Source organism: Harpia harpyja, chromosome 4 (assembly GCF_026419915.1).
Source record: "Harpia harpyja isolate bHarHar1 chromosome 4, bHarHar1 primary haplotype, whole genome shotgun sequence".
NCBI lineage: Eukaryota > Metazoa > Chordata > Aves > Accipitriformes > Accipitridae > Harpia > Harpia harpyja.
Genome location: NC_068943.1, coordinates 33422792 through 33447811, shown reverse-complemented (window position 1 = coordinate 33447811; position 25020 = coordinate 33422792). Strand labels below are relative to the sequence as shown.

The 25020-nt window shown below is 46.8% G+C and overlaps 1 protein-coding gene across 1 annotated transcript; it reads left to right on the top strand.

The window, feature by feature from the left end:
- The first annotated feature begins 10697 nt into the window (after nucleotides 1–10697).
- DLEU7 (deleted in lymphocytic leukemia 7) lies at nucleotides 10698–18319 on the top strand. The gene is made up of 2 exons (XM_052785635.1): nucleotides 10698–11144; nucleotides 18113–18319. Exons 1-2 carry the CDS (start codon nucleotides 10698–10700, stop codon nucleotides 18317–18319), a joined length of 654 nt encoding a protein of 217 aa, XP_052641595.1.
- Nucleotides 18320–25020: the final 6701 nt, after the last annotated feature.

The following is a 25020-nucleotide window of genomic DNA, read 5'->3' as shown; positions in this document are numbered from 1 at the left end:
GAACGGGGAAGTGGGGGGGCAGGGATTCGCCGCTCGGGGACTGGCTGGGTGTCGGTCGGTGGGTGGTGAGCAATTGCACTGCGCATCATTTGTACATTCCAATCCTTTCATTATTGCTGTTGTCATTTTATTAGTGTTATCATTATCATTATTAGTTTCTTCTTTTCTGTTCTATTAAACCGTTCTTATCTCAACCCACGGGTTTTGCTTCTTTTCCCGATTTTCTCCCCCATCCCACTGGGTGGGGGGGAGTGAGTGAGCGGCTGCGTGGTGTTTAGTTGCTGGCTGGGGTTAAACCACGACAGATTGTCACACATTTGATTGAAAAATGCTGTGTGAAAACAGGTAATGCTAGATTTGGGGAAGGGTTTACATGCACTTCCATGGATCGAGGCCCAGTCCTGCAAGCTGCAGGCTTTTACTTAAGAAGCCACACTGAACTTAACAGCAGTCCATGACAATGTTTGCAAGATAAGACCATGCACTGCACAAGCTCCTCTTTCTAGAGAAATTAGCTTTGTATTTATGGCCTTTGCAAAAAAGCTGTAGTCTTCATTTTTACTTTTGGAAGAAAAAACAAAAACAAAACCTGAACTTCAGTATTTCCAGCAAATCTCCAAGGAAACTCCTGTCTAAATTATGCAAACTATCAAGTTTATGGCTATGGATGTTAAACTCAGTTGCTATCTAATTGTATTCATGCTTCAGCTTGAGCTGTGCGAGAGGGACTGAGCCATATTTTAATGGGATTAAAAATATAGTGTGCCCTGTGTAGAGACCCTGGTCCTCTCCCAGGACTAGATGACAGAGGGATTTGGATGGAAGTGAACAGGCTGTCATCACTTCTTTCTATACTGAAAAACTAACTGCAAATGTAAGACTTTTCTCCCAAGCCGACCCTATTTTTGCCTCGCATCCTCATCCCGGATTCTTCCGGCCATTTGTGAAAGATACAGCCTTCCTTCTTCTCTGATTAGGCAATGGTGAGTTCTGGGACTCTCTTTTCTGGAGCTTCCCCAGCGTGGACTGGTTGACCTCCACAGCCCTGTACAGCAGTCACCAGCGTCGCCCCAGCTGTAGGGTCTGCGATACGCTCCCAGCAGTGACACCAACCACAACTCCGAGAAAAGCTGGGGTTCACTGGAAAAGCACCCTAGGCTAAGGGAAGTCAGGGCATCACCTGAAAGTGGGAATAGACATCACCTTTTCCAGTTTCTGTCAATCTGGACCCCGGCACAAGGTCTAACTGGATTAACAGTGCCCATTCAGCAGGCACCACCTGGCTTTCGTCTACACTGCGTGGGACAAGCCTCCTCCTGAGCAAACTGCATCCGTACCCCTCGGCTCAAGGTGTCCTGCAGACCTCGTGTGGTACGTCTTGCCCTCAGGTGTCATCATTATTCTGTGTAACCTTTTCATTTCAAAGTCTCTAAAAGAGCGCAGGCCAAGGCTGCAGCCCACTAGAGTTATGATTTTACAGCAAGACTGTGAGGTCCATTATTTCACGCCCTGGATCGTGTGACATAAAAACATATGGGGGAGTTTGAGGATGAAAAGCCTGCTGGAATAGCATTAGGGAATGGTATAAGATGGAGAGAAGCAAAGCTGGCACAAGCTTGACTAAAACTATGCTTGGGCACTGTCTTGGACAGAGCTATTTGGAGAGATCCGAAACAGAGCCAGGCAGAAAATAAACCAGTAAATAGTGTGGGTAATAGAGGGTGCAGTACTGGAGCTCACTCCTGGTCCTCCTTTCCTTAGCACCACAGAAATACCCAGTGATGGCATCGCACAGCTTGTGTCTGCTGCCTGCACTTAACATCTGCAGGCAAGGACAGTCTGCCTATAAGTCACACTGCGCCAAATGTTCCACATCACTACTAAATTTAAGATGTGCTGCTTGTACGCAGGTATGAAGAGAGCTTATGCTGCCTGCCGAGCGTCCCGTGCTGCCCTCCCAGCTCAGAACAGTTCTTCAGGAGCAGGGGTGGAGGGGGACACAGTAATTTAGCATCTCCCTCTGCCTGAAACTGCGACTGCAAGTAGGGGTGGTTAGTTATCCACAGGATCCCACCGGTCCATGTTCCCCAGGGCCAGAAGTTCAGGTTTGCACCCACCTTCTTGCTGCTAAGGCTCCCGCTTTCCCCAGGGCGCGTCGGCTGTGAGTCCGGACCCCCCTTTCTGGCAGGAGGGCTCGGCAGCCAGTGTGACACAACCCACATCTACTTGGCTGAGCACCCCATTAGCTGTTGGTGGTTTTGGTTTTCACCTCTGCTGCGGGCAGCGCTAGGGTCAGAGGGATGGGCACGACAGGATTCAGGGGCTTACTGTGTACGTATATGGAGCGATATTCTTCCTGGAACCCATTTCTGTGGGTTCAGGCAAACACAGCATTTGGGCACTCGCTGCCAACAGCATCACTTTTCTGCTGCCTCCCTGTTCTTTCACACAGGTCTTTATGAAAAGACCGAATGAAATGAATTGTATTCCAGTTTTATTAAGTAACTTTGTTTTATGTTAGTATATGCCTCAGGATTGCCAGCATATGTCCCATTTCTGGGTATTTTTAAGCTGGAGTGGACAAGGCCCTATAAAATAAACGTGGGAAACCATCACAGTTGGCAGAAAAGATGTCTTCCTGTGAAAAACGGTGACACTGAGTGCTATCAAAACCAATCTAAAACTACCTTCAAAAGGGCCAGCATTTTACCTCAATGGTTTGAAGAAACCTTTCCCATTTAAATGTTCTCTGACTCTGTAAATGAGCAATGTTATTCATCTTAGGTCTGTCACATAAAGAAAAAAAATGTACATATGAGTTTAATCCCTTCGTTGGTTTATAACCTTAGAACTCAGGCAGGAGAGTCACAAATCCATGTAGACATCCCTGAGTGCTGACTTTTGCATTTGGATTTCTGATTTAGTTGAAAAATATATAAAAAACTTGCGTAGCCAGACAGCTCCCTATTGGCTACACATCTGTACGGGCTCAAGAGCATCGTATATTTCTGCAAAGATCTGGAATAAATTGTGCTCCACGAATTGGCCCCTCGTGTGCTTGTTTCGAACAGCAGACTTGGATGAACTCATGTATTGTGGGAGCTTCAATGGCAAAACAATACCTCTTTGGTCAAATCTAGCGGGAGCTGCCATCATAAATGTGGAAGATGTGTAGATGCAGAAATAAATAATTTAGGGGAGATGGAAATGTACTTACAGATCAATATTAGTGACTGCAAGCTACATTCAGCTTCTCAGGCATCAGTTTTGCATTTTGAAAACTCCATAATGACTCTGAAAGAAAGTAGTTTCTATGGTTGGGATTCACCCACCTGACCTCGGCCATCTAGACAAGAGGAACCTGGTCTGAGCCATCCACCTAGAAACATCATTTATAGGGAGCTTCATGGCAGTTTGACGATGGAATATGTCACCCTGTGAGGTTGCTTCTTTTTCCATTGACAAAAGGAAAAATATACAGGACTCCATTTACAGTGGTAGAATTAAGTTTTATCCAGCTAAAATTAGGTATCTACTGCTAAATGTGTACTCAGTAGACCCCTTACAATACTGACAGCAGATTTATTAGTGGTTTTGTTTATACAGCTCTTCCACACCTCACTCCGAAGGCCTGACTCAGCCTCTTTCATTAGATGAACAATGTGTCTTACCCATCTTATTCACCTGACCCGACCTTGGTTCTTTAACAGTAGGATATCTGTACGCCACTTTTCTCCCGTGAATGTAAACAGCTCTCTGTGTGCAATCACTAACTCTTAACCAACAGCCAGTCTCTCGTTCAGCTGAGCGTTCACCCATCTAAACTGCTCACATGTTGCCATGCAGATTTCAAATGCAAAAGTTTGGTTTTCTTCCACGACTGGGATTCCGCGAGAGCGGGTATAAACTGCGCACAGATTTATGAATGCTGCTGTTCACCCAGCCTAATTTTTGGCTCTGCTTCAACCTCTTTCTCTTCCTGTTTTCCCAAGAACGTTCCCCCTTCGAAAGCCAGCTTCGTAAACGCAAAGTTCAAAATTATCCAGAGACTCCCTCCCACCCTCGTGGCCAGTGCACACCCTCGCTAGGAGCCTTGGAGGTCTGTCCTAACCAAGCCAGGTTCCTTTCCAGGCTTCTCAAGACACAGGACTATATTTATTTGTGGTTTTTAATAAATAAATAACTAGCGCGGCTTACTCCTGGCTAATATTCATATTGCTACTGTTGGGTTAAGTGGTAGCAGTCTGATGAACATTGTAAATTGGCAAAAGTATTGCTAAGAAAAGTAATTCCTGATCTCCCATCACTTGTTCCTGCCTCACAACATCCCTCCCTGTGCAAGCACAGCAGCCTGCATATCTGTAAAACGAGCTTCCCTGGGGAGGGAATCCATCTGAAGATTGGGGTTTTTTGCTGGGTAAGTTTAAACCCTGACCGGCTTCTCACTCCCATTCTCTGCACAGCTGTAAGGGAGGAGGTGATGCAGAAGCAGGAACACATGGTGAGATTGGGAGAAGGTGGAACTGTGTCTTTCAGCACCAACGCCACTTTATACTGACTTTCAGTGTCCATTGAACTGCAGCTTTAATTAGTTAACCTGACGTTGCCCCTAAGGAAAATGCAAATTGCATCTCTTTCAGAGATCCAGAAAATTTTAAAAAATAATGTCGTTCTGTGGTGGAAACTGTTCTGAGAACAAAACTGTCACTTCAGGTAATTACATTTTCTTCAGTTGCTGTCAGGTTTCACTCCCTAGATTTTATGCGGAGCTCTTAGTGGTTTCAGAATTTTTAAAAAAGAAGCTTGTGTGACTTATAAACTGTCAGAACGCAGTTAGTAGTTAAAAAAAGTGTATACAGCATCTGAAATGGTTAATGCAGAATGATAAAGCTGTGCTTCACTCATCCAGGAAAAATACCAGCCCCTTCTTTACTCCAACATCAACATGTTTACCACTGGGCTGGAGGGAAGACAACACCCTAGGTATACTCTTAAGAATAAAGTTATTTTGACCTGCAGGAATTTTCATTGCTTTTACTCTCACAAATACACTACAGATGTGGATATTAGGAGAAAGCATTTGAACAGCCATAAAACTGCTACTCATTTTATCATCTACTTATAGTCTCTATATGATTACCCTGTCTTTAGCTGCAGCAGCGCATTAGTCAGCTGTGCTCAGCACCGACACATGGCAGATGAACCGCTCTCTGCGCTGCTCCTGTGGTGCTCTAAAGCTGATAAAACTCAGCAGCTGTTATTTTCACTGGCTTATGCAGCGCGTAGTGGGTGTTCTGGTCACTTTATAAATATCACCTTTACACTTCCAAATGCTTATAAGCACATTTATTTCTAACAGAGTATCTCCACTTAGGTGCAACGTGTATTTAGCTGGTGTTATATAAAAAGGTCGGTTCTGAGGGCAAAACGTCTCCCCAGAATGACACGTACGAGAGCGAAAATATTTTTGTATTTGTATCCTAGGAACATACACCTAAATAGGGTGAAGTGCTCGCCGCAGGAAGAGCCACACAGGTGGAAGAGGCTGCAGCACCCGGCCCTTGGCTGCAGAGTCCCAAGCCCAGCGCTGAGCCAGCAGAACCGGCCACGTGGGCTGGCTCCGCCGTGGCCACCGTGGCCACCCACGCTAATTCAGGTGTTCATCGTTTTGTAAGGGAGCCGGGCTGACTCTTACGCTTTCAGGACAGGGGACAATCCCAGCTGGCCCTCCGTGGGGACGCTAACCTGTAGCAGGAGAATGGGAAGAGGCTGGAAAGGAGCGGTAGGGGAAATACGATAGAGGTCTGCAAAATGCTGGCTGCCATGGGGAAGGACTGACTGCTCGCTTGTCCCCTTCAGTACAAGACTGATGGGCTATAAGGGAGCCGGGTTGAAAACAAACATAAGTGATTCTTCAAGCAGCAAGTAGGCACGGGCTTTGTTGCCAAACGACACTGTGGCTGCACGGGTTTGAAGGGAGAATGGACAAGCCCTCGGAGAGGGATCCACTGTGGGTTACTACACAAAAGAACCAACACAGGCACAAAAAACTGCTTCTAGCTGAGAATGGTCAGAGACTCTGGAAACGCTTTACAGCTTCCTTGCCTGTTCCCATTCATCAACAGGCATCCCATTGCTGCCACTCTTTTCCTTTTCCCTGGGGGCGACCATGAATGTGGTCCCCCATCGGCACAATTCAGGCGATTCACAATTCGGGTGAGCTGCCTGTTTTGGGGACAGCTGCAAGGGGAGCACACCCAAAATGCTGGGGATGAGCCTCATTCAGGGAAAATGCTGGGGGCATTCCCTGCTACTTTTGGAGTCAGAATATGGGCTTGGGGTACTCTGATCTGAACGGGTACAGCTGTCCTTATGTTCAACATCCAGCCAAAGCAATGGGCAATTAAATGGCAGAAATCACACGCCTGTGCTCAAAACTATGCTCCTGAAAGCCTCTGCTTGTTATCCATGAGCATTTTACATGGGTCTCTGAAAGTTTCCTGAGCATCTGTAATTGCTCAGCGCCTGGCTTATGCCTAAGCTCCATTAATATCCACCACGCAGGTATTTCTCTGCCTAAATACCCATGGGGCTCCTCCCCATGGGCAGTTGCACAGCAGCAAAGCACCCTTCAGCACCTCCATGCTGGGCAGCAGTAGCTTTCACCCTCTTTTGTATGACGATGGTAGCTACCAGGAGAAAACTAGCAGCTTTTTGGGTGGTTTTACAGCAGAGCTAAGACAAAGATGTAATCAGGACAAGTTCAATTTAGATCAACACATTCTGGGAACACATGTAGCATGTTTCGTGGACACGTGGTGTCTCCCGAGCCTGGGTGCTCCCTAAGGTCCTGCTCCACCAGAGCCATCCCACCAGCACTGTGACGTGCAAACAGCAACAGCAGCAACCAACAGCAGTGCGGAACCCAACCATTCCTGGTAAATCCCACTATCACCAGCTGGGGACGAAGGCTTACGGACTCACTGCCACTCGAGCTTTTAAAAAATATTGATCAGGTTTGATTGGGCTTTGGAGCGAACCGCTGCAAGATCACAGACTTCCCTTCCCCTCTCGCAGTCCCGACACTTGAGGGCAGCGAGAGCATCCCAAATCTGCGCCACCGAACGCTCCAGCTCTATGTCCGCAAGGCCTCATCGTCCCGGTACCATCGTCGGGTGCCAACTCAAACAAGAAACAGCACGGTGCAGACGGGGGAAATGGGCTTCTCCCCCACGCCGATGGAGACGGAGCGGCGCGTGGCACCGGCCCGGCAGCCCCCCCTTACCCCAGAGGCACCAAGCTGGGACGGCAGACGGCTGCAGGTGCAGAAAAGACACGGAGTTCGAGTCTCCCCCCAGATTTCCTATGTTCCTTCCAAAGTCACAATATTTTAATTGATATTTCTTGTGAGAATTCAACAGGTGCAACATAAATCCCACAGATTGTGCTGAATCCCACGAAACCTTGACTTTCCTTTTGGAAGGAGGAGAGGGGGAAGAGGAGTTTTCTTGCTCTTTGGGTTTTTAGCCTTGAGCTACATGAGACAGAAAAAATGCTGTATTTGCTCGAAGTGCTGCCAGATTAAAATAAGCAGCTATTCATCTTATTTTTCTGAAAGGATGGTTAACTCATTGAGAAAAACTCATTGACCGTAAAAATACATTCAATTATAGCAGAAGTACAGTAGGGACAAACTTGCCTTTTCCTTATACATCCTGGAGTGGGGGGCAAAAGCTCCTACATCCATTTCTGCCTCTTCAGACACACTCGGCAAAGCAGGTGGGACAGCAGCGGTGTCAGGAAGAGAACCTCTGGATTTATGGATGCACACAAGAACGCTGTTAAAAACAGTTAACAGACCCATTCGGTCATGGTTTTAGTTATGAGGTGAGAGGTACTAGCGGTAATGAAGGTAGATGTCACAGCATATGGTTTCTTTAGCATTAAGTCGTGATATATCTCCTCTTGGTTTACTCTCTACTTGACCGATGACTCAGTATCTTCAGGGCTCCACATGGTACATAGATAAACAATGAGCAGATAGGGAGGCAGATGTTGGAAATAAAGACAGACTTCCACTTCTCATTTTTGCAATTGTCCATGTATAATATTTCTCTAATAAAATTCCTGATAAGGGTTTGTTAGAGGGTTTGGAGGTTTTTATGTTTTTGTAGAAAAAAAAGTTTTATAAAATGTTAATCCACCCCAAAACTTCAGACCACCTAAGAAGACCAAATCTCTAGCACTTAGAAAGTGAGCAAGCTGATAAACTGCAAATCTGTGTGTTCTTCTCCACACTCCTGTACCCACTTCTTACCTCTTTTACCTCATTTGCAGTTTGGTTTGAGTGCCTGGCACAGGTCCTGCGCTGATGCCAGGCTAGTCTGACAGTCCCCTATAGGAAGGAACAGAGGTCTGTCTGCTGACAGATGTCTATCAACCGATGGATGACGTTTACACCTTTAGGAAAAAGGCTTTTTTCTTTTAAAATCAATACTAATGATCAGCACCACAGCAGCAACAATAAAACTGCTGGTAGCAGTAATATAATGCTAACATTGATAATAATAACAAAGAACTTACTGAACTGAGAACTGAGAACTTACTGAAGATCTTTAAAACCTATAATACTAATTTCACTTAGCACAGTGAGATATGTAATTTTTAAAGCAGAAATAACAAACTACGTAGAGGGGACAATCCCTCCATTCTTTCCATTATAGGTACCAAAGGGGAAGAAATGGTCCTTTATTTTCCCACAGAAAATCTGAGATTTTTCACTGAGGATGAAAAGTTGAAATCTCAAAAATTTTTGTAAATTAAAATCTAAACCAACCCCAAACGCAAAATATGGATCAACACAAGCAAACCACTTACCTTACTCCTCCTTGGTGCCTTTTGCCTATACCTTGGTTTAAAAGCAGACTGAAAAAAATTGCATTAAAAAACCCCCGCTTTAAAATATATGCTTACGTGTTTAAATGCATTATTCTGACTTTCTAAACATTTTTTCCTGATTTTTAAACAAAAACTGATGAAAACGGATGTTATCCAACAGACAGTGCATGTTCATGAGTCCAGAATTTTTGACAAAAAGGTAATTTGGGGGAAATTCCTGCTTAATTCTAAGTCTCCTTTGCCCTCTTCTAAAAGCCCAAGGAACTCTAATACCTGGCTCTTTTACTGTACGGGTCCCAAAACACATCACCATGGGAGTCAGCATCGTTATCCTCATTTCCCATAGTGGAAGCCTGAGGGACTTACCCCAGGACAAGCAGCAGACCAGCCATGGACCCCAAACGAGAACTCCCCCCCCAGCTCGTGAGATGTTCTGCCGAGTGACTGAGGCAATGTAGGGGGGTCCAAAGAGGGAGGGACCAGGCACGACCGTCCTCATGTCCCCCTAAGAAAGCAGATTTTTCTACATTGATAAAGAATACAAAGCCGAGAGAATGCCACCTCAAGTTTAACTAGGGAGCAAGTGGAAAGTTTAGATAAAAGTCTTTCAAGGAAAAATAATGAGCAGAATTACAGTAGAAACAGTTGCTATATGGATAAGGCGAAATATTTGACAAGGAAAATATCTCTGAGAAGAAAGCACAAGGCTAGAGCTATTATAGCCTCTGAGGCCTTTTCCCTCAGACTTCTTATTTTATACCATATTTCTAAAACACAACACCCACAACTGTTTTTCTTCATCTATCAAAGCATAAAATTGCCAGTCCTTTGACCTAACTTAAATGAAGGAAGTAGCAATGTTAGGTTTAATTAAAAACAGCAAATATTTGTACAGCTGTCCCTGGTTTCACAGCACAGAAATAGGTTTAGCATCAAATCTTACAGTTTTAAATCCTCTGGGAACCATATACAAAAACATATAGGATCCTTCTTGCTCACTTGCCAAAGCCAGAAATGCCTTTTTTTGGAGTTATTTCAGGTGGGGCTCATTCAGCCTTCCCGTTTCCAACCCACTGTTTTCCTACATGAGATTTTTTTTTCTTTTTTCCGTGCTCCAAACACGGTACTGTCAGCTTGACAGGTTTGGATGTGTTTGATGCATTTTGGGGTTGCGAATAATAATAATAATAGTAATAAAACTGATGGTAGGCTGAGAAGTTTTGACTTAGTAGCAGCTGTAGCTTTTGGGTGGAAACCCTGACGGCTGGACCCGCCTGGGCATTTCCAGGGGTGTCTGCCTCTTGGTGTGGGTGTCACTGGGAGGCACCCGCTGCGGGATGCAGGAGCATCAACCACATCCGCGCCGAACATCCCTGAAATCGGGAGGGCTTCGGCATGAAAGGGTTCGCTCCTGGCCCTCGCTCTCCTTTTAAATTACGCATTGAAACATGTTGTAAAATCCTTCAGCGCCGAGCTTTATAACGCACCCTCTGGGGGGCTGACTCTGCGAGCATCCCACCCCCTCGAACGGGCCAGCCTTGGCAAGCCCGCTCCCGGCAGGGACCACGGGAGGATTTACACCGCCTGGTGCGAAAGGCTCGGTGGTCCCGAGCTTGGCACCCACCCACCCGTCCCTCCCGGTGACCCCCAGGTTTCAACCTGCCGATGCCAGCCCCAGGGTGGGCTGGGTGGCCACCCACCGCGGGGCCGGAGATAAGAGGGAAGAGGGAGGGAAGGGGCCAAATCGGCTTTTAAAAGCCGCACCCGGGTCTGGGGCAGCGAGGGAGGTGGGAATGCCGATGGCCGGTCCGGCCGCTCTGCTTGTGTCCATCGGGCACCAGGCAGGGGCTCTCCGCACCCTCCAGGCTGCTGCAGCCCCCCATCCTCCCCGCAGCCCCCCGCAGCCTTCCCACACCAAAACCTCCGGCACCGGCGGGTCTGGCCCAGTTTGGGGTAGCCCGGGAGAGGAGACGGAGGTGCACGAGCCTGGTGGGGATCGGGAGCCGGAGGAAGAGAGAAAAGCCGCAGGGAAAAGCCGTAAGGAGGGAGAAGAGAGCGGAGACCCGTCTCCTCCCAGCCCAGGGGGGCCCAGGCCAGAGAGGCTGGTGAGGCGTGGGACCCTTCGAGAGATGGCTCTGCGTGGCAAGATGTCCCGACTAGTAGAAGCGACTTCCCGGCTTGTACAAGTAGAAGAGACTCTCCTGCTCCCTCTCCTACAGCAGCATCCTCTTCCTCTCCACCCAAAAGTAAGTAAGAGAGAGACAGAGGTACACTCATCTCTGGCTTTTGGCAGAAGGGCGGCGGACTGCACCCGTAACTGCACGTGCTGGGTCTTGCCATGAGCACTGGAAGAGTTTCATTTGCATATAATTTCCAGTTAAGTAATTTAAGCCTACAGCCTGCAAAACAGAAGGCTACTGACAGTTCAGTGTAGCTGCATCACAGGGGTTCAGGGGATAAAAACACTTTTTGGCAGAATGAAGGCTTACTGACATGCTGAGGAGCCTGGAAAGATTATTTAGGGCTTTTTCAGAAGCCAGCTTTGTATGTGTAAATTTCTATAAATGCACATAAAGTCTTAAATTATAAAGCTATTCTCCAGTTCTAAAAGAGCTGAAAAAGAACACCAGATGCAGAGATGACTAGTACCCTGCAAGTGAAACGTGACTGACCCACAGAGCCCATGGCTGCTCCAGATTGACACACTGTATATCTAACATAGCAGACCCAATGAACATATACCTGAAAAAATCCTCAATTTTCCTATAAATACAATGGTTTCCCCAGGAGGAAGTCTGAGAAAAAGCCTAGGTAGGGGCTTGCAATTCGTGGGCAGTTCTTATCCAATTTTTAGGACCAAAGGTGCATGCCACAGAAGCCCCATTAGTAGTAGACACCAGTTGCTGGGCCAGCTGAGCTAAAACTAGAATCTGCTCTTTTATGCCAACCTTCCCAGCACAGACCAGCACAATGTGGGAAGCTGGGGGATACTGAAGCCAGCAAAGATGTAACCACTTAAAGTCTCATCTGGTGGATGAATATTTGTGAACAAATTTTTGCTATGAGTTCTGGTTTCTCAGTATCTTGGTGATGAATTTGAGATATTGCAAGATACTGTTTTCACGTGTGCTAGGTCAATGTACTGAGTCCAGCTGGCTTTGTGATTGTTCACAATTTGCTAAAAATCAAATCCAAGCTATCTCAAGTCAAGATACTCATAAACTCAGTCACCAAGAATCAGAAGCAACCTTTGAACATCTGGGTCCCAATTTTTTCAGTCTCCAGGAATATCCATCTAAGAGTCCACTAGGAATAAATACACCTAGAGATGGAAGGAGCGATACTGGAAGCTATGCATGATGTAAAAAGAGTGTGTTAAAAATCAAATGAAAATGTTAGACATTATTCTTCAAAAATGAGAGTACAGTGACAGGTTGGACTTCTGCAATACCAATTTTCCAGTAAGACTTCTTCATTCCTCGTAATTTAAAATAAACAAGGCTAATGACATTTGGGTTTTTTTACAAACAAATGCTAGCTTGATGAAATACAGCCACTTCAATGAAGGTTTTATTTTATTCCTCTGCTTTCCCAGAACTACTTTAATATCTACTTGTATGAAAGCATGTGTTTAGATACCACTGGGAATACAGTGAACTTTGGATTCTGATTTTCCTATTCTACTTGAAGCTAAGTTAGGTCCTTTTTCCACTGAAAACCCATTATCATGACCCGCTGAGCTCTGGGACTTTCTCCCCCTTCCCTTTTACAATGAGGTTACATAAATTCTGCACTCGCTTTCCTCAGAACCTGCGTCACGGATAACCGACCCCTTTAATTGCGAGTAGTTTCACTGCTGCAGATTTGATTTGAAGTAAATTGGATTCCAAGGGATCCATTTATATTACAACCTGTTCATAAATTCAGATGAACAAGCCCTTAAAAATAAGCCTAAGCCAATGAGTTGGCCAAAGTCCCTTCAAAATGGCAGCCCTTGGTAACATGTTCCTTCCACTCACTGTTTTTGAAGGAAAGCTCTGGGTTTATGTCTCAGAGACACTCACTCACGCTAGTAGTCAGTATTTGATACTTCTCATTTATTGCTATGGTTATGCCTCTTTCAGTTCCTTCCTGACAATCCTGACTTTCCTGTTTTCCATTTGGTTTGGGGTTGTTCCTTGTTTTCCTTTTATTGGATTATGTTCTCTGTATTGGTTTATCAGCTGAACTGGTCCAAAAAATCACTCTATAAAACAGTCCCAAAACAGATACGCACAGGCTTGAAGAAAAAATAGATTCAAGGATTGGAAGGACAACACTGAAATAGCTCATCCCCTGTCGGTCCTGGGAACAACGCTTTCTGCTGCACCCCAGTGCCCGTTAGACAATGCTAGTCCCCAGCAATTAAAAGGTGGGTGTTAATTTCCGATGAAAAGCGACACCCTCACAAGAATCTGAAGCAAATCCTTTGCTAGCGACAGCAAGCGCATCGCTGCTGATTTTGCCTGCGGCATGGCTGCAAAGAGACTGCTGGGCCAAAGGGTCTGCGTGAAGATGGGGAAGGGCAAGGGGCGCCTTTCCCCCCGTCCCCGACCCAGGCGCCCACATCGCCCCGCCGCCCAGCCAGCTGTTTACTGGCATCGCACCCACAAGCAAACTCCTCACGCCTTCTGCCTCCATTAAGACACCCTGTAATAATGTCCGCATTTTCCCTCTCCCGTAATTACACACTGCCAAGGTGAACAGAACGGCCTTTTTTTTTTTTTTCTTTTAACAGAGATTCTGTATTTTAAGCAGCGATGCGAGTGCATTTGAAAAGGAAAAATACAAGGCATAAAAGCTTCCCAAAATAGCAGCGTGCGGCTTGCCCTGGCCGTGCTCAGGTGCAGCTACGCATTACTCCAGCTTTTTGATAACATCCTGTCTCCCGCGCCGAAGTTACCGAGGGGTCGCGAGGACGGTACTAAATCAGAAATGTGTAGCGGGTTGGACTGGGCCAACCTCGACAGCAGCCAGCGGGGAATGGAATATAAATCACGCTAAGAAGTTAAAATAGCCATCCCGTTTGCAAAACAGTCATGGTATTTTCTTTAAGGGGGGAAAGAAAATAGTGTCCTTAAAAGGCGCCAGATTGGCAGGGTGGGATAATAATAAAAAAACTTCTGACTGTGCAAGTTTCTCCTGCCCTTGTGCTGCGATGCCGCTGCGCTGCCCGGTGCGGAGGGAGACGGCCGGGGTGGCAGGCTCGGCGCTCCTCGGTCCTGTCCCGCTCCTCCGGAGAAGAGCAGCGAGGGCTGGTGCAGCCAGGCTCGGCACAGCGTTATCCCAGGGCTCTTCACCCCAGGGGATTTGCACATTTTGGGGGAGGAATATGGAACGGGTGTCTGTTGCTAGATGACATTTCTAATGGTAGTTAATAAGCTTGTTTCCTGGTTGCTGATTTCCTGACACACATCAGAGGTGGGTTCTCAGCACCGAAGTGACTCGTTCTTCCTTATGCGAGAGATCTGAAGACTGATTCATAAATAATGGCTGAGGGGGTGACGGAAACGAAATAAATTGCTTTCATTAGAATTCGCATAAAACAGCAGCAGAGTCCCTGCTCGCCACCACGGATTGAACAAATGTGCCAGCATGCACGTTTTTCATTTTGCAGCCACTGATATTATGGAGCTGTTCCTGGACCTAATAGCTTTGAATGTTCATTTTTTAAAGTAATTAATATGAAGAGTGATCCTGGAAAAAATTGCCTCACCCTCCATAAAGTTATTTGCAAGCTGTAGGCATCAATACTCGTTTGTGTGGATATTTTTTAAATACTGACAAATGGACAATTTGAAGTTCTTCAAGTGAGGAATTGCCTCCAAGATCTTTCTGGAAGCTCAGAGGAAATACGCTTAGGCGGTTCCATTTTATTAATATGATAGTGCTGCACTCCGCATGCACCTGCACCTGCTGTGTTAGAAAGACCGCAGAATGAACTACACTAGGGGCTTGGGGGGTTTTTCTTTCCACAGGAATAGTAACTTTACAAGAAATTATTAACAACTCCACCATTCTTGGTGGTATATGTCCTAGGAGATATCTTGCAAATGCAACTGTTTTAGAAAACAGCAGGTGAGAGATGGATGCAGACTTGAGGTGGGGTTTATCTGCCCCACAGCGGTTTCCCGCAGGCTGAGCTGCTCAAGCCGTGTTCCCTTTAGGGTCATCAGAGAGAAAGAGGCACTCCAGATTCAGTCCGTCCTATAACAGCCACCTAAAATGGGTCAGATAAACCGTTCCTGTTGCTCCCCACTGACCATACGCAGAGCCTCTGGGAAAAAACTCCAGCTTAGACTTTCATGCGCCCAAGGAATGCCACAGGAATCGCTTTCTAAAATGACCATTTTATTCCTCCAGAAGTTGAGCTGTCCTGAGAACCTATACTGGAAAAATATAAAATAGGTCAGTGGGGGTGGAGGTGCTGGGTTCCCAGGAACGGACACCAGGAGCTCTGGCACTCCAGCCCTGACTCCTGGGTTTTGGCCAGCCGGTGATGGAGAGCATCCGGCACCTGGGCCAGGGCACCGCCGCTGCCGCTCTGCCTTTGGTGGAAATTTTGTCTACCAGGGCGCATGGAGATTAAGAAAAAATGTTGAGGGTTGGCAGCAGGCCGGGGTCTAAAATCTGAGCTAAAAAGGCAGCTGTCTGTAAGAGCCAGCTGTAGGAATCTGTTTGATGGGTCAGGTTGGCATCTCTGAGTAAATTAAAAGATGGAAGAAAGCAGTTTGTATCTTCTCTAAGGAAGTCTTTATAAAAGCGGCCTCTTCATAAACGCAAAGCAACTTGGTGGCTACTACCAATTTTATCTTAAGGTTCAAAATTAAAAGCTGGGCCACCAGAAACACCCTGAAACTTCAGCCTACCACTGAGTGACAACTGCATGAAACAGACCCAGGGCAGTGGAAAATTTTAAGCCATAAATTAGAGAGCCTTGAAACTAGTAGGCCATGCTGTTTTTATTCTGGGGGAGGTTCTTTATGAACTCATCTGTCTAAATGTATGGATCTTGACAAATGAAAGCTGCAGGGATGATCTGCTCCCGTCCTGCAATTGAAAACACTTAAAATCAAATCACTGCAAATATTCCTGTTACCTTCTCTTAAATTGCAAAAAGTACCGCAGGAGCCCTTGCTCTCTATCAGTTCAATTCACAAGGGCCCTATTTCCTGAGTCAAAACAGAAAGAATTTTTAGTCTGAAACTTTTTCTTTTCCTTCAGTTAGTTACTGCCCACTTTTGCTGAAAAGAGAGAGATAAGTCAAGTTTTTATTCTCTGTCATGTATCCTAAAGCTCCCATGTGCTGGACACCTGCAAAAGCTGGCAAAGCTAGCTTGTTTACTTAGTGCGATTTATTTGACCTTTTAATATATTTGAGTAAGGATTTTATACCTAAGGCAACTTTACAGAACAGATCTGAAAGGTGACCTTCAAAGGAAACATCAAAACCTTTCTGAAAAAGGAAACTTTGGAAATATATGTGAAAAAGGCTGCTTTTCAGCTAACCTCCTGACTCAGGACTCCCTGGCTTTTCGGCACAGGGGCGTACCAGAGCAATGAGTTCACCGTGCCCACAGCAGACCCACGACCACTATTGTACAACACCTAAGGGCCCAAGAATGGTGTTGGAAGGCTAGTTTTGGTATTTCCATAGTGAATGCCTTCTGTTTGCTGGGTGGGACAGTCATTCAGCACTGGTTTTGATGTTAACCGGCATTTTAATCCTTCAACTCCAAATCCTTTTTGCTGTTACCATTATGAAGCTGGGATTGTCTAGGTGAAATGGAGTTTTTAAAACTGGTTTCTTTGTTGTTTTTAATAACAAAGGTAAAAGCCACAATAAGTCTGAACCTTCATGCTTATAAGAATAACATTAAAACTCAATTTCCTCTCAGCTAAAAGCACAGGGTGCTACTAACTAAAAGAGTAAATACATCAAGTGAAGGAGGTGAGAGGTGCCAAAATCTGGTGTGCACCACGTGCTACAGGAGAAGGTTCCCCCGTCCCCTGCAGCTTGTCCTGGAGTGTTCATTGCGCGTGAGACCTCACGAAGGCATAGGCTGTGACTGAGACCTCGCTTGCACATAAATCTGGGGACCACAGAAGCTGATCCTGCTGCCAGAAGATGATGTCTTGTCTTCTTCACCTCCAAATGCCCATTCCCAGCACTCAGATGCTCCTTTCTTTGTGCTGACACAGCCCTTTCCTAGAGCAAACCAGGCTGGGGAACCATTGCAAGTTAAAGCTCTGCTTCTACCAGCTGCTCCTACCCCTCTTTTAGGGAGAGATAGGTGCAGATGGGGTTAGAAGGGAATGTTTTCTTTTAGTAGTTGTGTAAATGTGCGCAGTAGATGTGCACTCCTTTACAGGTCTCACAAACCTATGCTGGCCCAGCTCAATGGTAGGCAGAAGGTTGCCCCTGCTGTAGGCAAGGTCCTCCAGCCAGCAGCACTACCGGTCCTTAGGGGAAAACTGGCTCCACTTAGCTTTTTTCTAAACACAGGGGTTTCCACGAGCTGCAACATAAGATGTTGGTTTGGCCGGGTTAAGGAATGCATTGGCCCCATGCAGAGCATTTTTCTCACACGGGCAGGCGTTAGAGCAGCACTTCTCCTGCTGCGGGCCATGCCGCACCTGAGGGACTGGGAAGTCTTCATCATTTGTCACAGCGTGCTGCTGGCAGAGCTGTCGAGGTCACCTGCCTCACTGGTGATCCCAGTCAATGTCACAGACGAGGGATGCTGCGTGGAGGTGATGCTTCAGCAAGGGTTGCTGTCACAAAGTCCCCTCCGGAGCCACTGGGAGCTCTCCAGAAGCATCTGGATGTAACATTTCTCTGAGGTCCTGTCGGGGTAGGGCGAGTTGAATTGCCTGAGGACAGCTACAAAAGGTCTGTCTGGTAGAAACAGAATTAAAAAACAATACATTGCTGATGCCTGGGGAAGAAAGTGCCCCTTAAAAGTGAGTAGGTGAAACTGCTACCCAAGGCTTCCTGCCAAGACAGCTTGCAGCAGTATTTAACGGTTACACTACATGTATCTCAGAACTGAAGATGTTTTCCACTAAATCAGAGATGAACATTCATGATTAGGAAGTTTCCACCTAGAAAATCATACCTAGAAAACTTGGGGAGCATGATTTTTCACTCACTTCTTTTCGCTTTTGCTTTTAGGATAGCATTGAGTTTAGAAACATCTGTAGTCATATGGCTTTACAAAGAGAGGGGCAACAATTTGAGAGGGACTTACATGAAGCCCACCAGTGTTTGAAGACCATCATTGAGAAACTCATTTGTTCATTGGCAGTTTTCCCCTCAGATTCGTATATCCCGGTCCGATCTGCTCTGAGACAAATCCTGCAAAATCTCCTGGCGGTGTGAAACAGCAGGCTGCTTGGCCAAGGAACGAGTAAGGCCTATGAGCTGTAATGGTCCTATAAAAATAACAGGTAACTTGAAAGGTGAATCCTGGAGATTTTACTGTAGCAAGAGTTCCTGCTGACTTTACATCAGTGAAGACGTCCCAGTGGAGATGGTGTTCCTGCAAAATACTGAATAACCTTCTCATATCACACTCATACCAAAGTCATGTTAATGGGAGCTGGGAACATCTCCAGAAGTTGCTCTGGAGGAACAGGAATTCATTCTTAAATAATATTCTCAAAATGAATACAGAAAGGTGGAGGCTGAGAAGACAACCATAAGAAATCTCTCTTCTCATCACAGCTCAGGAAAATGTGTTTTCAAGTAATGCTTTATGAAGTAGACACTTGAGAGAGACAGAGAAAATACCATGCTTAACTATGGACTCTTTCATGAGAAGGTATACAGCCTGATTATGCTGCGAATAAAGACAGCCTGCTAAATCTTTACTGCTTTTTACTATAATAAGCCAACAAACCAATGGAAAGGTGAAGGTGCAGTATCTTCCATTGAGAAAAGAGAAAAAAAAAGAAGAAAAATACGTGGGACCAGTGGGATCAATCACTTTAAAGCAATAAAAGGTCTTGGTAGATGATCCAGTGGAGGTGAATGGAAAGCAAAGCAAGAGAGGCATTAACACCGTGAAGCAAAGGTATTTATAAACTGAGGTGAAACATTTGTGAAGATTGCTTTGCAGGGCTTTCTCAGCCCCCGTGACTGTGCAGCAGACAGCATAAAACTCCGCTCTTCTGCTGCCAAATCAGGAGGGTTTATGAAGTCACTTACTTCTGTCAAACAGCTGCAGCTGTAATGCTGAGAAGAGGCATTCCCCCCCTCTTTTTGCAATAAGATTTAATGTCTGTGTGATTGCTGAGCAGGAATAACGGCTTGTAAAACTTTTTTTTTTTTTTTTTCAAAGGGATAAATTAAGCTCCTTTTAACAGTGATTTGGGTAGTAGGTGAGGGAATTTTGTAGACCATGAGATAGAAAAGTATCTCTTTCCATTGGCTGGAGGAGTGAATTTCCACATGTGATTTTTTTTCTTTTTTTTTTTTCTTTTTTTTATATGTGATCGTGAACATCATCAGCTGAATACTTTCCGAGTGTGGTTCCATACTCTGATTGATTTGCCATATTTTATGTTCACACTTTAAATGTTACACTGGTATCATTCTCACAGCTATGATTAAGCTACCTCAAGACACTTATTCACTGGTTCTTAGTGTGAATGCAGACAACTGCCCTGGGTTGAAATTGTGCATGGGATGTCTCAGCTTAGAATTCATTTAGAAATGGGAAGAAAAAACACGGAGGTCAGGCCAGCACCAGACATCCTCTATCTTTTTCTTTTATGTGTGACTCCCTCCCTCAAGGGAAGAGGGAAAAAGGCTCCGCTGGGAGCAGAACACGCTGGTGTTTGCCAAAATGTTGTGATCTCCAGGGCGACGCTGAGCATAACGGCAGGCAGCACACAAACAGAGGGGATGCACACAAAGGTGTTATACGCATCCCTACCCAGGTATTGTTGAGGGTGTAGCTATTGTCGTTGGCACCACCCTTCACAGCGAAGGGACAGAGGCCTGAAGAAGCCCTGTGAAATGAGTCTTTTGGCTATTTTTCTAATGTTATCCCCTCAGAGGAGAGATATGTGGGCAGCAGAGAGGCCAGGGGAGGAAACCTGGGTGAAGGCAGCTGCAGCCCTGAGGTCCACCCGCTTTGCAGAGCGCAAAGCGGTGCCATTGCCTTCCCTCTCTTTGGTGTGACAGCCACCCACCGCAGCCTGGACCCCTCTCGCCCTGGCTGCAAGGAGCTGCGTCTTTTTTTCCAACCATTTAGGCAGGTCGCTCCCTGGCTTTCTACACTTGTTTCTATCAGTTCACTCAATCTGCTCTCACACACGAGCACCCTATTACAAGGTCTGTGTTCCAGTTCCTTCAGCAGGGCATTAGTCCCAAGCAAAAACAGTTTTATCTCCAGTTTCATTAAAAAGTCGTTTAAAAGAAAAGCTTCCCCGAGGACTCTCTACACCCCTCGCTTGTATCCAGCTCAGTGCACTGAAATCCTGGTCTGCAGATCAATAGCAAGATCCCGTTGACTTCACCAGGGCCAGAATCTGAGCTATGCTCTCCAGGTCAAAGCTCACATCATCAGCGTTGCTGACAGGGTCGGCATCACGAAGGCTCTGAAAACAAACCCCAACAGGCTGATTTCAATCTCTTTGCCTAGTCACATGCATGTGCACACAAAATTAATGACCAAGTACAGAGGAATGAAAGCATTTGGCAAGTAATTTTTTCTTCAAGCTTCTAAGAAAATAGCAAGCGCTACAGATTAAAAGTACATTACATCTAAAAAAATACTCCAGCCACAGTCCCACAAATTGGACAGGTTCCCGTCTGGATAGCTCTAGGCCTGAAGAGATCCCTAGCAGGTAAGAAACACAAGACCCAGAGACTTAGGGGAAATTTAGGCCTCCTGAATACGACCCTTCATGTTTTTTTACAAGAATTAGCATTTATGCTGAAAATTTCCAGAACTCTTTCTTTCTCAAACATTCCCACTTCAAACGAATATTTTGATTCAAGATCATTTAAAAAGAAAACATTATTAAATTCTTTGAAATTCTGGCTAGAAATTTAAGAATCCCTTGGGAAACTTCATCTTGCATCGGACTATACAGCACAGGTTTTCAATCCCTCTCCTTGTCCTCAAGATGACGGTGCAACAGAATGGGAGGGCAATGGGTTCTCAGGCCCTGAGTCTGCAAGCACTTTGGGTAAGGTTTCATGACTCAAAGTGCTCACATTACTGTGGTTTAATAAGTTACCACCCATCAGCTGAGCTGCGGCAACTGCCCGGGCACATACAATTAGCTCACCCTAATTGCAAAATGTGCAACTCACCCCCTTTCAGGAGATGGGTGCAGCTGCACATTTATATCAAATTACCCCTTGGCATGTTTGAGGCTCAAGGCCCCGTTTCATCATACCTTAATCGAGATGAAGCGTGGTAGAAGATATGAGCAACTGACATGCCCCCGGGGTGGGGATTCACAGCTCGCCCGGCCTCGTGGCCTCAGCAGGCTGGTGGCCCCCCGCCACGGTGAGCAGCCCTCGAGCCGGGGTGCGAGCTGCTCTCTGCAGTGTGTCGTGTTTGCCGCGCAGCAGACGAAAACCAGAGCATCAGAGAGAATAGCCCGAAATGTACCTTCCCACCTCCGACATGGGAAGCAAGGATGGTGCAAGGGAACCTGCTGCCCAGAAGCATCTGCCCTCGCTCAGTGGTGGCTATGTCACCAGCTCGTGTGTCACACGTACTGCCGCCGCACCCAAAAAAGCTGACTTTTTTTATGCTAAGATGCTCCACTTTGGGTTCAGATGGAGAACGAACACCGTTTGCACCTCTGTGATTTCATATACCCACCCCAACATCCTGCTCCGGAGCATCTGTGTTTCGGAGCTTTCCATATGCATCTTCTCTTTTCTGTTGTGCTTCCCAAATAACACCACCCAATTTAGCACAACTGCTGTGCATATGATCCACAAAATCAGCCTGTTCGTCTGGGTTATGTATCTACATCTTCTGCTACCAGGCATTTGATGAAACAGCTTCCTCCTCCTTACCAGTGCTTTTGGGCTTTGATGACTCAAATCCTTACTCACGTGAGCAGCCCTTGATTGAACACGTACTCTCTTGTTTCAACTGGGTCTTCCTACAGCAGCGTCTAAAGGATCAGGATGTTCCCCACCAGCATGCCAAAGAAGCCCTGAGCGTGAATGTATCAACGATTCTGTCTGATAAAAGTATTCTCCGATTATACTCGGCACATGAGGCTCAGGTTAACAAATGGGGTAAAGTAGTGCAGGAAAATAGAAAATGTATATAGTAACACAGTAAATATGTACACACACATCCTTTTTATTGCGTGTGTAGCACTACTGGAATTTTATTTCCAAAATCTAAATATCGATGAAATTTCAAGACTGAAAAAATAAATTAGAAAAAAACATTCATGATTTCTCAGTAAATATTTCATGCTAACAGCCCTGCATTTTATTTTAGCTGCTTGAAATAGTTTGAGATTTAAATCGGAAAAGAAGTCTGGAACACTTTTTTCCAGAAGGTGTTAGTTTTTGCTTTGACCAGTCCTATCATCCAGGTAACCTTTTTATATCCCCATAACAAATTTCATCTGTCATTCACCTTTGAGCACTGCACCTGCGCTCATGAATCCCTATTCTGGGACTGCTTTAGCCTTCCAAACTGCTGACCAGCTTCAAACAAGCACAGCGGCTTGTTTGTCAAACATTGAAGTGTGTTTCCTTCACAGCCAACTCCAAATACTTGGTCCTAGATCGATGCCAGGCTCAATGTGCAATATCTGATGGACAACCACAGCTAGAAATTGAGTATTTTTAACAACTTTAAGCTGAGTATCCCATTGCTTAGAAGTAACAGTCACTTTGAGCCTATCCAGACAATTCCGAGGTTGCTCAATTTGTGTTTAGTTATGTGCAAATTTGCATGAGCTACAAATACGTCATGCAAAGCATCCAAAGCTGCTCTAGGAAAACTCATTTTATAATTGCACCCTGCCACAGCATGTTCTGGTTTCTCTTAGCTTTGTTTGTGGCCACTGCAGAAGGACAGCACGCAAAGAGCGCCGTTACAATAGCGGCATCAAGCAAGCGATGGGAAGAAAAGTTGTCAGAGTCAAGTTTTCCTGACAGCCCTTCGATTCACTCCCTTTTGCAGAAGCACAATGTGAAAGTTTTTAATTCCATGATTACAAACTCCTTATCTGAAGGCTCCCGCTCCACGGCGTGCACCCAACGAGCAGCTATATGATATTTAGCTCAGCACGTGGCTGGGTGTTTGCTGCTCGCTGCTCTGCGTCAGGGAGGCGGTGGGAGGTATTGCTGTTTTGCAGAGGAGGAGCTGCGGCACGCAGGGACGACAGCCGAGAGCTGCCAACCGTTTGGTGGGCCCAGCCGGAGAGCACCTCAGCTGCCAGAACGCTTGATGCCTCCCGTGGTCCTCACTGAGCCCCCGTGGTCCTCACTGAGCCCCCGTGGTCCTCGCTGAGCTTCTGTGGTCTTCGCCGAGCTCCCGTGGTCCTTGCTGAGCCCCCATGGTCCTTGCTGAGTCCCCGTGGTCCTCACTGATCTCCTGTGGTCCTTGCTGAGCCCCCGTGGTCCTTGCTGAGCTCCCGTGGTCCTCACTGAGTCCCTGTGGTCCTCACTGAGCCCCTGTGGTCCTTGCTGATCTCCTGTGGTCCTCACTGAGCCCCCGTGGTCCTCGCTGAGCCCCTGTGGTCTTCGCCGAGCCCCTGTGGTCCTTGCTGAGCCCCCGTGGTCCTCATTGAGCTCCTGTGTTCTCACTGAGCCCCCGTGGTCCTCGCTGAGCCCCTGTGGTCCTTGCTGATCTCCTGTGGTCCTTGCTGAGCTCCCGCGGTCCTCACTAAGCCCCCATGGACCTTGCTGATCTCCTGTGGCCCTTGCTGAGCTCCCGTGGTCCTCGCTGAGCTCCTGTGGTCCTCGCTAAGCCCCCATGGTCCTCGCTGAGCTCCCGTGGTCCTCGCTGAGCCCCTGTGGTCCTCACTGATCTCCTGTGGTCCTTGTTGAGCTCCTGTGGTCGTCACTGAGCTCCTGTGGTCCTCTCTGAGCTTCCGTGGTCCTTGCTGAGCTCCTGTGGTCCTCACTGAGCTCCCGTGGTCCTCACTGATCTCCCATGGTCCTCACTGAGCTCCCGTGGTCCTCACTGATCTCCCATGGTCCTCGCTGATCTCCCGTGGTCCTCGCTGAGCCCCCAGCCCGGCCGCGTCCCCGAGGCTGATGTCTCCCGTGGGCAAGGCAAGGCTGGTCCTGGGGTCAGCCACCGCATGGGAACAGCCCACCCAGGAAGACCCTCAGAAGGCGACCGAAACAAGATGGCTGCCGGGGCTCTTCCCAACTCCTCACCTGGCAGCCCACCTCGCAGTGCCGGAACTGGGGTGCGCATCACTTAAGTGACCAGGGGGTGGAGCCCTCGAGTCACGCGGGGCTTAGGCGGGGGGCGGGGCTTGTGGGGGCGGGGCTTGCGCAGGTGGGCGGGGTGGCGGTGGAAGGTTGTGCGGGGGGGGGGGCGGCCGCCGTGGGTGGGGGGGTGTGGAGAAATTGGGGGTGGATGATGAGAAAGTGGGAGGAATTAAAAGCGGAAAAAGTGATGCGGGCTCGGGGCTCGGCATCGGGGGGGGTGAGGTGGAGGAGGGAGGGAGGGAGGAGGCAGGGGGTGAAAGGGGAAGAGAGAGAAAGAAAAAAAAAATAAAAGGAAGAAACTTCTCTGTGCTTCCCCCCTCCCCCCCACTTTTTCAGAAGATCAAAATAATTAAGTCAACTGTTGCTATTTTTTTTTTTATGGCTATTAAATTCCCACCCACTTCCACACTATCTGCTGGGATTGAAAGTGGAGGAACTCGAATACTACAGGAAAGCTATTTTCAAATACAGTGTTTGCAAAACTCCCAGAGCACTGGAAATCTCAGGAAGGGGTTGTCTGAGGCTTTCGGCCCCATTTCTGAACTTTGCCCCCTGTATAAATAGGATTTTTTTTACCACTATAACTACGTCAAGAGACGGGTTTCTTTTTTAAATCACATAGAGTTACTTTGGCGACACCG